Source organism: Anomalospiza imberbis, chromosome 8 (assembly GCF_031753505.1).
Source record: "Anomalospiza imberbis isolate Cuckoo-Finch-1a 21T00152 chromosome 8, ASM3175350v1, whole genome shotgun sequence".
Taxonomy (NCBI): Eukaryota; Metazoa; Chordata; class Aves; order Passeriformes; family Viduidae; genus Anomalospiza; species Anomalospiza imberbis.
The window spans coordinates 22,907,575-22,921,379 of record NC_089688.1 but is presented as its reverse complement, the minus strand read 5'-3'; the positions used below and the strand labels follow the sequence as shown (position 1 = coordinate 22,921,379).

Genomic DNA, 13,805 nt, shown 5'->3' with positions numbered 1-13,805 from the left:
GGGTCCGTCCCAACCCAGCTCCTCTGATGCCACTTCCCTGTGCCCACGGGACATGGCTCTGCCACCTGGCCCACTGCCTAGGCCATCCAACCTCGACCTTGAGGCTTGTGCTGGTGTCCCCATCCTCTGCGTGGCTGTCCCCTTCTCAGCCCTGAGCCTCTTCCCACCGGCTGGAAACTGCTCCACCACCCCAAAATCTTGCAAATCATGGTGGTGATGCCCCTTGGGGTCCCAGGGGTGTTTTAGCCATAAGAGCAGAGGGGGAGATGGTGCCAGAGCTGGCAGGGATGTCAAAACCCCAGTGGCTACAGTGCAGCATCCCATGGGTGATGGACACCTTTGAAGTGCAGTCTCCAGTGAGCCCCAGCCTCTGCTTGCTGTTTAACACGAACTTTCAGGGCTGTGAGGGAGCCTCCTGTGTCCCTACAGCCCTCCCCATCCACACAGGGTGCCCCAAAGAAGGCCTCAAAGCCACCACATCCTGGCAAGGAAAAGCAGCCATCCGGGCGCACACAAAGCCATTTCTTGTTTGGCATTTTTGTTTGAAGTGTGTCCTTCATCTGGGTTTCTACAGCAACTGGGAAGTTCCTATCCTGGCCCAGCTGGAGGGAGTGAAGCAGCCAGGGGAACAGAGCAGGAGGGCAGGAGGCAAGGACTGAGAGCAGGAAGGGAAGAAGCAAAAAATACATTTTTTGAGAAGAGGGGCTGTATTTTCCACCTCCATCTTGGGCCCAGGGCTGCTGCAGCTGGGACAGGATTCCAACGCTATCCCTGTCCCTCTGTCTCCAGAGGCAGTGCAGCCAGCTGAGGCCAAATCAGGGGGTGTAAAACACCAGCTTTTAGGATCTCTTCAGGTAAGGAGTAGTCTGCTGTGTCCCACCTTGGCTGGCCCTGGCATGGCTGCATCCTCTGAGCCCCTGTGTCAGCCTAGGTTAAAATGAAACACACTTTTCTTAGAAGAAAGCAACAAATCCCAATGAAACACTAGTGGTTCATCTTAGGCCGTGCGTCTCTTAATTTATTCATTATAAGATAATACCCAAATCTGGCTAATTAATATTCCTGCATATTTTCCAAGGGGTGATGAGTTATCTTAAACATCTCATGGAGATGGGCTTTCATATTTATAAGGTTGATGTGCAAACTTAAATTGACACCATCTAAATATACCCTCATGTTTAAGCACTGGGCTTTCTCTCCCAAGGCACCGAGGGCATTCCTGGGGTGCACACCCTGGCTGGAAGCGGGACCTGGGGCTCAGTGGGTGGGAGAGCTGCCCAAAAAGGCTCCTGCGAGGCAGGGTGTGATGTTGTGTGGTCCATCTTTCCACAAGGATGTGGGATTTCTGTTTGCTTTGGTAATGGGAACAGAGCACAACAGGCATTGACCCAGTGGTGGTCGTGGGGTCAGCGGTGTTTTGGGATGAAGGATCAGTGTGAGCACCCACACAGCCGGACATGCTGACGGGTACCAGGGCAGGGCCTGCAGCTTCCTGCTGAAACTCTTCTCCAAGGTTAAAAATAGGACTTGGTTGCAAACTGAAAGCCTGGTTTGCATTCACCCTCATTATGTTGATTGCTTATTTACATGTATGCAAATGGAGGAAGAGGCAGTGGCTCCTCCACCTGGGGACCCTGTGGCACAGGAGAGCCTAAACCCTACTGGGTAAATCCCTGCTGAGGACTGGGCCACGGGGCTGTGGCCCCTTCCCAGGATCACCCTGAAAGTGAATCATCAACCCCTCTTGCTGTGCCAATCCGAGGGCTGAGCCGCAGCCTCGTGCCGAGCGCAGTGGCTGGTGGCACGGTGGTTACAGCAGCCATTGCCTCTCCCCCCACCCTGCTCCACCAGATGTGCGTGTCCAGCTCCAGCTGTTCCCCATCAGCCTCCCCCGTGCAGCACCGCCAGCCCTGGGATCCTTTTTCCACCCGGCCCCACGTCCTTCATCAGACACCAATTTGGTCTCGCCCAGCTGCTCATTTTTCTTTCTGCCGTGTGACATGTTTTCACCTGGCTCCTAATCCGTCTCTTTCCATTCACAACTCGAGCTGTTTATGGATGTGCCTCTGCTCCCCCTGCTCTCCCCACCCCCCGGACAGAGCCATCCATCAATAAAACCCCGCTGTGCACCCGAGCCTCTGTGCTTCCCCTCCCAGGACACCAATATCCCAACAGCCACGGGCACACATTCCTCCTCCTGCTCCATGGGGTGATCCCATGGGGCCATTGCTTTCCTCGCCACCAGCAGCACATGAGGCTTGATGGCACTGATGGTCCTGGAAGCTGAGGCACCCAGGACAGCAGGGGACTCTTCCTGGATGGGGGGGCAGGAGAGGGGCTGTGGCCCCTCTGCTCTTCATGGTCACCCATTTTTTTGGGGCTGATCCCTCCAGCAAAGGCATGGGGTGAGAGTGGCCCATGGTGGGGAGAGTCCTAAACTTTGGGGGTCACCCTGCAGGGTGGGGGCTGTGCCTGTGTCCCCCCATTAGTAGGTGACAGGTGCTTTAATGCCTGGGCTGGCAGCTGCTGCTATCACAGGAGAAGGCAGCTGTGCCAACGAGGAAGAGGAAGATGATGATGAGGAGGAGGAGGAGGAGGACAGCTGGGCAGTCAAACCTAGAGGCACCAAGCATAGGGGCCATGGCTGGGGAGTACCCTGGGGTGGGGGTGGCCGGGGCTGTGCATCGAGGACCCTCCTGCACAGGGCGGGATGTCCCTCATCTCACCTTTACCCCCCAGCAGCTGGCCCTGTGAATATGGAGGGGAGACATCATGGGATTCCTGTGCAGGTTGAGGGCATCCTGCTCCTTCCTGCCACCCTGGCGTGCTTTGCTTTTGACTGAGAAGCAAACCCCCAAATATCCCAATGGACTGGGGGTTTCCTGAAGAGCCCCAGCAGGACAGGGTTAGGAAGAACCCACCAGGACTGGCTGAGCTGCCAGGCCTGTGTGTACAAGAACACACAGAGGCAGGAGGTACTGGCTCCCCAACCCAACAGTGCCTGGGAAATTGTCCAGGGTTGTGCTGCCACCTCTGTTGGAATGGAACGGGAGGAGTTGGTGAGAGGGTCCCCCTCCCTCGAACCCACTGTTCCCCTGTTTCAGCTCACTGAGACTTTCTCCTCTTCCCAGTTCCCACTAAAGTAGCACAGGGGGAATTCAAACTGGAACTAAACCAGGGGTGTTTTGCAACCAAAGAAAAAAATAAAGCAAGCTGAACCTGAAGAGAGCAGTGGAAAACCCCTCCGGCCTCTAGGACACTGCTCTGCTTTATCAAGTCAGCCTCATTTTCCCCAGACGAAGATCGCCCCTGCACAGCCCCAGCCAGGCCAGCCCACGGCCCCACTGCACGTCCTGGACAAAGGGCTCCTCCTCGCCCTTCCCAGCCTTGGCCGAGCGCACAGGGACCCCAAACCAGCCCGGGGTGCTGGCAGCACCCACAAAGCCCCAGGGGGCAGCAGGGCTTTAGGTGGGGATGAAGGCTCAAGGGCTGGGTGTCAGGGCAGCAGCATGGCTGGAACGGTGGATGCTGGCAGTCAGGAAAGCTGCTGTCCCCAGCCCAGTCCCCATCCCACAATGGGGATTGTTCTGGAGCCCACGGGCAGGATGCGGCCTGGCCGGCTCCGTGCCTGACTCACATCCTCGCCGCCTGGGAGGGAGCTGGTGGGAGAGCCGCATCTCCAGCACACCTTCCCACGGGGCTGGGACATGGGATGGGCGCTGCTGGGGACGCCCTCCGCATCTGGGACCCACCGCCGCCCCACTGCCGAGCTGCTCCCTCCCGAACAGCCCCTCCGGAAAACCCCGCCACGGTCCGGGCCCGCGGCACTGGGGAGCGCTTCCTTCCCAAGGCAGGCTGGGGCCTCCCGCCGGAGCTGGCGTTCCTGGGGGAAGAGCTGCAGCAGAGCGAGGCATTTGCACTAAGTGATCACATTTATTTGAATATTTTGCGTGTGTGTGTGTGTGTGTGTGTGTGTCTAAAATCGGTTACAGAATAAATACCTGTGCCTTATAGCAGGAAGTCCACTTTTTTTTTATACAAAGTGCTTGTTACAGGAAGTTGCATCAGCGATATGCAGGAGAGGAGTGCGTTTAGGTCACGCTTCCCCTCCTGAAAACTAGAACAGATTTTTTTTTATTTATTTATTTGTGGTTTTTTGTAAAGTTTCTTTTCCCTTTTTTTTTGTGCATTAAATTTCCTGCCATTGTGTATTTACAAATCTCTGAGAGAAGGAAAAAAATGCCAATATGCATGAGAAGTGGCCTTGTAACACAAAAAAAAAACCAGCCTTAAAAAAAAAAGTAACAAACCCAAAATCTACAAGTATCATTTCATACTGAATCAATGATAGATTTTTTCTTTTTTTTTTTTCTTTTTAAAAAGGGAAAGAAAGGGATGGGGAAAGGGGAAAAACTGAACCAAACCAGAAAAAATGAACTCGGAGAAATAGAAAGAGTGAAGGTGCCATTGTCCCTTCTGAAGTTTTCCAAAGGCAGAGAGGAGCGAGGAAAAGCACAACGCACAGACCCAGATGTCCGACTGAAATCCCCATCAATTTCTTCTCGGTAATTTCTCCCTTGTGTTTACCCAGCAAGGGGCAGGAAGGACTTCCAAAATTAAATTAAAAAAAGGCATTAAAATGAAAAAAAATTATTTCATCTTTAAAGGATTAAAAAAAAAAAGAAAAAGAGATATGATAGAACAACCCTCCCCAAAATCCTGGAGGGGCGTGAGGCAGGGAAAAAATCGGGTTTGATTTAAAAGGGGAAAAAAAAAAAAAAAAAAAAGAAAAGCCAAACCAAACCAGACTTTTCTCTCTGAACACGTCATCGAGCGGGACTCTCCGGAGAGTGTGACGGTTAACTGGTGACGTAGTGTTTGGCCGACGGCTGGCCATAGACCCTATAGAAATCCTGCCGCCCGTGCTGCTGGGATGCGTCAATCCATTCCCTCACGGCAAGTCCCGGGAGCGACTGGGGGACGGCGGGGGCGGGCGGCAGCGGGTGGGAGTACTCCTGCGACGAGACTGTCCAGGGGAAGTGCCCCGACCGCGGGTAGGGCTGGTGCCCGCTGTGGTTGGACACCGAGGAACAGTAACAGTTATCCACGGAGCAGACGAGGATTTTGCGCCCGCCGTACTGGGAGAGCACGGACTGCTGAGATGACGTGGTGTTGGGGTAGTGAGATGGGTTGAAGACGGAGCCCGAGTGCACCGGCTGCGGGCCGCTAGGAAGTCCAACTATGTGCTGCGTGGAGCTACAAGGCACCATGGCTTGTGCGGACTGCCCCTCGCCAGCCGAAGCGCCCTGGCTCATGTACTGGCTCGCCACAGTCCCTGACGATGGCTCGAGGAAGCTGCCCTCGGGAAAGGCGGTGGAGTGCTTGCGCTTCTCCGCGCCGGAGTTGCTGACGGTGCAGGGGTACATGGGGATACTCTGCAGGAAGGGGACGGGGGTGCTCAGAGGACCTGCGGAGGGGAACAGGAGAGGGGGATTGTACCAAGCACAACATGGCACAGCTCCAGGGTGCGCCGGCTCTGATCTGAAGCTGCAGTGGAGCCCCAAGACCCACATTCCAGCCCCACGTGTGCAGAGGGTTGCCCAGCCTGCCCCACCAGTGGCAAACTGTGCACACACAGCCCTGTGCAGGTGGATTCAGTTCTGGGCCCTTGCCAGCAGGCTCGGAGCAGCCCTGGGCACTGCTCTGCAAACAGCTCATGAACACAGTCCCTAACAGGAGCAGAGTGGGACAGCCTGGGGGATAAACACAAATCCCCCAAGGAGAGGACTGGGAAGCCTCCACAGGATGTAGTCTGCTCCCAGGCATTGGCTGGGCGCTGTGGGACCATGCCAGCCCCTGGCTGTCCTTGGCCACATGCTGAACTCCATCGTTCCACTGACTTTTCCTGGCAATGCCCAAACCCCCAAAGCTCTGTATTTCAAGGTTTTGAAGCCCCAGAACACAGCCATTTCACAAGACAAGGAAAATGCCCTGGGGAGAGGCAGGAACTGGCTTTGTGACTCTCCCTGCTGACTGCAGAGGGGCTCCAAGGGGCTCTCTGCCTTAAAGAGCTCTCCCCATCGTTTTGTACTGGGATCTGCAGGGCAGCCACCTAAGGATACAGGAGGTAGTGAGGTCCCATGCCCCTGCACCCCTCAGGTTTCACCCACCTTCCAGCAACTTCCTCAGCTGCTTCTCCTTCTTGGCGATCTCGTTCAGGAAGAGCTTGGAGTTGAGGTGGCCAATTTTGGGTGGGGGCAGGCTGCCACCTGTACAGTTCTGAGTCCTGTTGGGGATGACAGGCAGAGAGGTGTGAGTTACAAGGTAGACTCCAGAGAGGGACAGCTCCTCCCCTCACACCCTCCTGGAGCCAAACCCCCTCCCTAGGGTAGAGGACAGAAGTGAGCTGGCAGTCTCTGGCAGGCAGGACCTTCCCTGTCCAGTTTTGCTTGAATGTCCCCTGCCAGGCACACCTCCTGCAGTCCATGTCCCCACTGCATGGCCATCCCAGCTCATCTCTGCTCCACTGGCACTGGCTTTAACCCCCTGCCCTGCCTCTGCCCAGTGGAGCTGGAAGGAGCCCTGCACCCCAACCCAGCTGGTCCCATCCTCTGCTCTTCCACAAGCACAACACTGAGTTTCCCCTAGTCCATGGGGAAGACCCAATTCAATGGCTGCATGAGGGGATTTTTTCATCCTCCCAGAGAGAGAGAGGGAAGCTGAGCATGGCACATGCCTCTCCCAAACCCTGTAGCATCCCTGGCCCTGGTCTTCCTCTGGATATTGTGCTGCTGCCACCCCTGTGGACATGAACACGCCCTTTCCCCCAAACACGTCTGTCCCGCTGCGCTTACCTGTCCATTAAGATTTTCACAGACTTGGTGTTCTAGAAGTGGAAGGAGAAGCTCTGGTCAGTAAAACCAATCCCTGCCATGGTGGCCATGCCCCCTTTCATTGTCAGTTTCCATGGCCCCCAGGAGGGGACAGTCTGACCATGGGCACTGAACCCCCTTTCCCCTGCATGGGCTGCTCCAGCCCCATCTCCAGCTGTGGCACCTCCTCATTTGAGGCCAGCACTGAGCCAGCCTCACTTCTCCTTGACTTCTTCCACTGCTGAGCACTCTGGAGGCATCAGCCAGCCCTGCTATTGTCCCCATCCTGCTCCCAACCACACCCCACACATACCCAATTCTTCCCACACAACCAAACCTCTCCACAGCCCCTGTCCCACTCTGACATAGGCAGCTTGTCTTACCTTCATGAAGTTGATGTCCTCAGTTTTGTCAAACATGACCTGGACAGAGCTGAGGAGCTTCTTAGCCTCCTGCATGCGTTCATTGAGGTGCAGAACCTGGGCCGCGTTCTCGTTGCAGAACTTGGCCTGGGCCTTGTCCAGGATCTCCATGGTCTTCCGCAAGTCCTCATCCAAGATCTGGTGCATCTTCTCGTACTGCAGGCGCACCTCGTCCTTCAGCTGGCTCACCTTCTCCTGGGGAGATGAGCAGGGTCAGGCCCTCTGTGTCCTTCGACCTCTTCCATGATGTCCCAGGACACCTGGGTTCTTTCTCAGCAGTGGAGAATGCAACCTGAAAGCTGCATCCCAGCTCTGCTCTCCTGCAACACCCAGACAGCTCAAACCCTGCTGTCAACTCCCACATGGGAGGACTTCTATGTGCCAGAGACCCAACAGGGACTCTTTGAAGGTTTGATTGGTTCAGCAGATTCCTGGACGTACTTCCTGGGGTGTGTGCGGGGATCAGCTCCAGAGACCCAATGCCAAGGAACAACCTGCTGCATCACCAACAGAAGTGTGCTCCCCTGAAAAATCCCACCCATCCCCCTCTGCATACCCTTGCCCATCTTCATCCTCATCCCCAGCCCCACTCCATGCTGGAGACACTTCATGCTCCAGAGCCTTTCCCTTCATGTTCTGGGAGGCTGAGGGGCTTTAAGGACCACAAGCACTCCTTTCCTGAGAAAGGCTGTGCTGAGCTGAGGACAGGATGTGCCATCTGATATTTAAGGACAACCTTGTTCCGCACCTCCCAACTCAACCCAGGGCCCATGTGGCTGCAGAGCAGCTCCAAACATATTTTGTCTCCCAAAATGATGACTGATGACAATGAAATGGAGGCTGGAAGTCTGTCCAGCTACTCCTCCCCTGCATGTCTGTCATCCTCCCTGCCCACCTGGCCCCTGTGTCCCATGAGCTTGTCCCCATTGTGCCATAGGGTGACAGTCCCTGGGACTGGCCGTGGAAGGGTGAAGCACTGGTTACCTCGACCAGCCGCTTGTCTGATTCCAGCTTGTAGAGCTGCTCCTCGATGTCCTGCTCCCGCTCCTCCAGGCGGTCCTGCTGCTTCATCAGCATCTTCTGCAGAGATGAGGGAAAGCAGCATCGTCAGAGCCCAGCGGCCGCGTGTGCCAGCGAACATCAGTGCTGCCCACACTGGCTCTGCCCACATGGTTCAGGAGGGATGATGCTTTTTCCCAGCAGGATGCCACTGCCAGGTTGAAAGCCCCCGCGTAGCTTGTGGAGCTGGAAACTCGGTTATTCCAATGGCAGAAATGGCAGAGGGGCTGCGTGTGCCGGGCTGTGTTACCGGCTGGGCTGGGTCCCCTGAATGGGGGCAGCACCTCAGGTAACTTTCTGCAGCCCAGTCAGTGGGGTTGGATCAGGGCCAAGCCCTGGGGACAGTGGAGGCGACACAGAGAGGCTCATCCCCCACTAAGGCAGTACCATTTTGAGGCCCATCACCCATTGCCAGCAGGCTCCTGTGAGACATCACCACCTCCCTTGCGCTCCCGTACGCCACGCCAAATCCTTTCTCCCTTCCCCGCCTCCTTGACAAGCCTCAGAGCCACCGTCAGCGTAATCTGGAGGGACAGAGTGGGGAGGAATGGAGCCTCCCCCCGCCACACTGCCGGCCCCCAGCCCCACTCCTTGGGGCTGGGCCTGGGCCATCCACTGAATAACTGGGACAAAACCTTATCCCCAGCTATCAGCACGAGTGCCTTGCTCCTGCATGCTTCCCAGCCAGGAGAAGCCCACTGCCCATGACAGAAGGGCTCCATCCCTATGAGCAGGAGCAAGGCTTCCCAAAACACCCCTCAAAATCAACTCCAAATATTCTCCTGCATGTTTACTGTGGGGAAAAGCCAGGACACCAGCGGGGCGAGGAGAAGGGCTTCGCCCGGCACAGAGATGCGGCGTTCGAGACTCAACGACGGGGGCGAGATGGAAAGAAACCGACAGCAAGAATGAATTTCGAGGGGATTATTGCTATTATAAACCGCCACTCGGGAATTTATAATCAAGTAATTAATTCCTGGACGAGGCGGGAGGGGGAGGGTGGCAGAGGCGCTGCCGGGATTAATTGCATTGCAGGGAAAGGCTGTCACCTCCGACTCAATTCAGGAGCAGGAATGCGAAGCCTCCTCCCTCCTGTTGTTTTTCTTACGGTCTCAGGCACCTCCAGCCTTAGTGTCACTGGGCTCCTACCACTAATAATAACGAGGAGCTAAAAAAACCCAGCTTCCCACTCACAGGCACACTCCACATGTGCATGCTCAGGATGCACGCGTGTGCACCCACCCAGGCACATGCAGACAGACACACAGACAGCACATCCACTGAAACAGGGCTGAGGGGCAGTCACAGCAACGCAGAACCCCAGCCCATGGGGGGACATTTGCTGCACTTGTGTACAGAAACACAGGGGCCTGTAGCATCTACGGGCATCACTGGAAGCATCCACACTGAGAAATATTTGAGGTTTATATTAAAAATCTCCTTTTTTCATTGTAAAATGACTGTTATTTGTGTTGCTGCAGCATCAGGAGGCTGCAGTCCACTCCCAGGTTTAACACAAGGAGAACTGAGCTCTGGAGAGTGAGTGCAACACCACTTGCTTGAACCTTGGAGAACCAAGGGTGCAGGCAGGAACTATGTCCTAGGTCCTTTGACAGCAGCCAGGCCTGAGTGTGGAGCTGCTGGGGGTTTCTATAGGGGCTCAAACAGGGTTTTGGGTCAAGCACCAGGCAGAACTGTGGAGCAGGTAGACAACAGCCCCATGTAGACATATTGAGAAGTGGCAGGCAACAAGCCTGCTCCTGGGCTCCACAGAAAGAGATTCCTTCCAACATCCCCGCTTGCAGGAGGCCAGCTGAATGTGGGAGTTGGGCAGGTCGTGCAGCACAGGCTGAGCTGCTCACGCCCCACGCTGGGCAGCCAAAGGACACAGCGAGCTTTGCACTGAGCCCTTCCCTACACCTCCCTCCCTGCCACAGACTCGCCACCTCCACCACAGACAGCCAGACCCATCCCACACCAGCTCACCAGGAGGGTAAGTCTAGCCAGACCCCCAGGAGCAGCCCCATCCTCGGCCTGACTTCCCTGTCTGCCAGCTGGGACGGGAGTGGGTAAAAAACCTAGGACGGGATCCCTCGCTGGGCAGAGAGGCCAAATCCCCATCCCACTCCGCTGTACCCATCAGGTATCTGACCTGCCCGAGGCAGCCACTGCCCTTCCCCCGATGCTGCCCGGATGCTCTAGCAGGGGAAAGCAGAGTTTCCTATCACTGGCAGATGCCAGGCAGGCCGAGGTCACCCTGCCAGCCCCGCTGGTCTGAGGGACCCCCGAGGGAGGCCCCGAACAGCCCCGGACATGCACGTACCATCGCCCTGCAGCTGCCGTGGCAGAGCTGCCAACCTTTGTGTTTTGTAAGAAACCTCAGACTGCTCCACTCCAGGAATCACGCAATTATGTGAAATCACAAATATACATATAAACAATTATAAAAATAACTTTTTATACATATAAGTTAATATCACCTCACAACTGGAAAAAGTCACCAAAATCCAACCTAAAGCTGTAGAAATCAGACAGAATAGAGGACATGCAGTGCTTTCTTTTAACCTCATATTTGAGCCACTCTCTTTTTAGGTGATTTAAAAACTATACGTGCCTGGGATTGCAGTGGAATGGGAGGGCTTTTCACCCACGGCAACAAAACCTTAACAAGACGCAAGAGTATGAACTACCCCTTCTGGCACCAAGGGGCAAAATCTCATTGTCTATGCAGCACAGGCTGAATTCCTTAGGTATTTTGAAAAGGAAAATATATCCCTTCCCCTTCCATCCCCTCCCAAATCTGGCATTTCTGAAGTCATGAACTCCTCCTCCTCCAGGATCAAAATTTCTCGGGATAATTTCTCATATTTCATGCATGACCTTGGTGCTGGGAGAGCCGAGGCTCCCTCCATACAGGCACCCTTCCCAGGCTGTGAGCAACTCTGATCCCAGTTTGTCTTTTCCCAGACACGTCGCCAGTTTGCGAAACGCATACTAAAAATGCTTTTTATTCCAACACCAGCTGAGAGTGAATTCATCTCATTAATTAATAAATTAATCGGTGGCTGGGGTAAGTGGCTGGTCCACCATGACCCTGTAGGCCCCAGTGAGACTGGGCTAGTTCATGGACACCAGCTTATTCTGCAGGAGATGAACATAATCTCCCCCCTCCTCATGGAGAAAAATGAAGTGTGGGTACAAAAGGGCTGAGCCCATACGAGAGCTTGCGAACACGCTGTGGCCATCACCCCTGCAAGGGAGCTGGACCACCAAAGGTGGAAGGACAAAGGAGGGGATGTTATCATTGTCTTCCCTTTGGGAGTGAGGGTGCACTCCTCCCATGCAGGCAGAGGAGGGCGATTCCTGAGCAGCAACTGTGCCAAGTCAGATGGGTTTGGGGTGCCAAGGTCACGCACTGGGACTGAAACACTGCTTGGAGGGATATCTCTGCAGGAAGCAAAGCAAGCGCTGCAAGGTCTTGTTGCAGGGAGAGTGCACACAGCTGGTCCCCATGGGATTGTGCTGGGGGGAGGCTTGCTGACCACTGCTATCCATGGCACTTGCTGGGAGGAAATCACCACCAGGGAAACCACACTCGCCCTGCCTGCACCTTACTGCACCTCCTGGTCAGTCCTCACAGACTATGTGCTGACCCCAGCTCCTAGTGGCCACCCCAGCATGGGACATATCCACCCTGCCAGGCAGGGCATAGGGATATGTCTGCTGGGGGACACGGCAGTCCCAACAAAGAACTTTTGCAACATTAAATGCCTACAAGACAGGAAGATAGTAATAAAAAGTTTAACAGATCTGATTATACAGGGCATCTGTGCTTCTCATCCGAGAGCCACTGCATGGCTGCAGCACCACAAGCCTCAGATGTGTTACACACACGAGTCCAGCTCAACCAGCTGGGAAAACCTCCACTCTACTGGGGGACACTGGGGTGTAGGAAGGAGCTCACACCCACCCAAGACCTCCCAGGCAGGAAGCAATCTGTGGGCAAGATATTTCCCTTGACTTGTCGTAGGCTGGTATCATCAACACTGTCCTCTCCCAAAGGGCAGAGCTAAGCCTGTGGTCACTGCTGAGCCCACGGTAGCAGTGGATTATGGCCCTGCCCTGTCTGAGGCCCAGCACTCCCCTCATCCCCTCTCTGCAGCCCCCAGAAGCCCATTGCCCTGGGGCCAGCATCATGGCAGCAAAATCCCACGACATGCCCCAAGGTTTTGTGTTCTCTGAGGCTGGTCAGGGCTCCTGTGTGCCTCCCAGGGAGAGCTGGCAGGGGAGAGCCTCTGGCACCCCTTCCCTGGGGACTCAAGTGCTCACCAGCCCCTGCCCAATTCCCAGCAGGATCAGGAAGGAGCCTGGCAGCTTCACCAGAGGCAGAGCGGTGCCCCATGACCTGCTGAGCTGCTGTGGTTTTAAACAAGAGCTGGAGCAGTGAAAAGCTTACTGTGTTCACAGGGCAAATGGAGCCCATGCAGCTTCTCTTGATGTCTAATAGGCACTGTGCATCCTCCAGGGCCATTCACCTTGCAAGAGCAACCGAGTGCCCACAAACTGACCTGTGGGATGCCTGCAGGATCCTAATTCCCAATAAACTCTGCTGAAACTGTCTGTGGGTTTGGAGGGTACTACAGCAAGGCAGGTGGACAAACCACAGGAGTGCGCAGCCCTCGTTCCCGTAGGAAACTGGGGGAACAGAGAGCAGGCTGCCCCACAGAGCACCTTTAACCACAGCTGGACAGCTGGCCCAGGACAGGCACACTCCTCTGCCTCTCTCCTTCCTCCTCCTCTGTGCCCAGGCCTTCCCCTCGCCGCCAAATCCCAGCCACTGAGTGAATAAGGACATTGTTTGCAGTCACCGGAAAGCAAGAACGGAGGGAGCAGCTTAGAGCAGAGGGGCAGGAAGGGTGAGGAGGAGGAGGAGGAGGAAGGTGGAACTGGAGCGAGGAAGCTGCAAAGGGCAGATGCCTGTTGCGGGAATGGCTCCAGACACCTGCAGCTCAGTGCCGGGACCGGGATCAAGAGCCCCCATTGAGACACATGTCCCAGCACATTGCTGGAGACGGGCCTGAAGTCACAGTGACTGAATTTTAATGCACCAAAAGCCCTGGACCAAGGAGGCGAGTGCAACCTTTTGCCTCCCCAGGCCTCCCACACACAGGCTTCCCTCTCCCCTGGCCCGCTCCACTGTCAGCTGGACCATTTTCTGAGAAAAACCCATGTGATGAGCTATTTTCATCCCTCCTGAAAGTGTCACCCCACCTGCTAACACATCAGAACCTTGACACTGTGCACATCTGGGGCACAGCACCCTAGTGCCCCCAAAAACAGGATCTCAAATCACAAGATCATGCACCATGCACTGCCACAGCCCAAACCCCCAGAGCATCCCTCCCACCCTGCTGGTGGCCTCCTGCTGACCAGACCCAGGCAAAACCAGCTC

At 55.4% G+C, this 13,805-nt stretch overlaps 1 protein-coding gene across 1 annotated transcript in view; it reads right to left on the bottom strand.

The window, feature by feature from the left end:
- Window positions 1–3,913: 3,913 nt before the first annotated feature.
- Window positions 3,914–13,805, bottom strand: part of TRIM8 (tripartite motif containing 8) — a 30,614-nt gene continuing 20,722 nt past the window's right edge. Inside the window, exons 3-7 of the mRNA XM_068197936.1 lie at window positions 8,279–8,374; window positions 7,256–7,489; window positions 6,855–6,886; window positions 6,171–6,286; window positions 3,914–5,467 (exon numbers count right to left, since the gene is read on the bottom strand). Coding sequence (XP_068054037.1) covers window positions 4,860–5,467; window positions 6,171–6,286; window positions 6,855–6,886; window positions 7,256–7,489; window positions 8,279–8,374 — 1,086 coding nt within the window. The 3' untranslated portion in view covers window positions 3,914–4,859. The remainder of the gene's footprint in view (window positions 5,468–6,170; window positions 6,287–6,854; window positions 6,887–7,255; window positions 7,490–8,278; window positions 8,375–13,805) is intronic.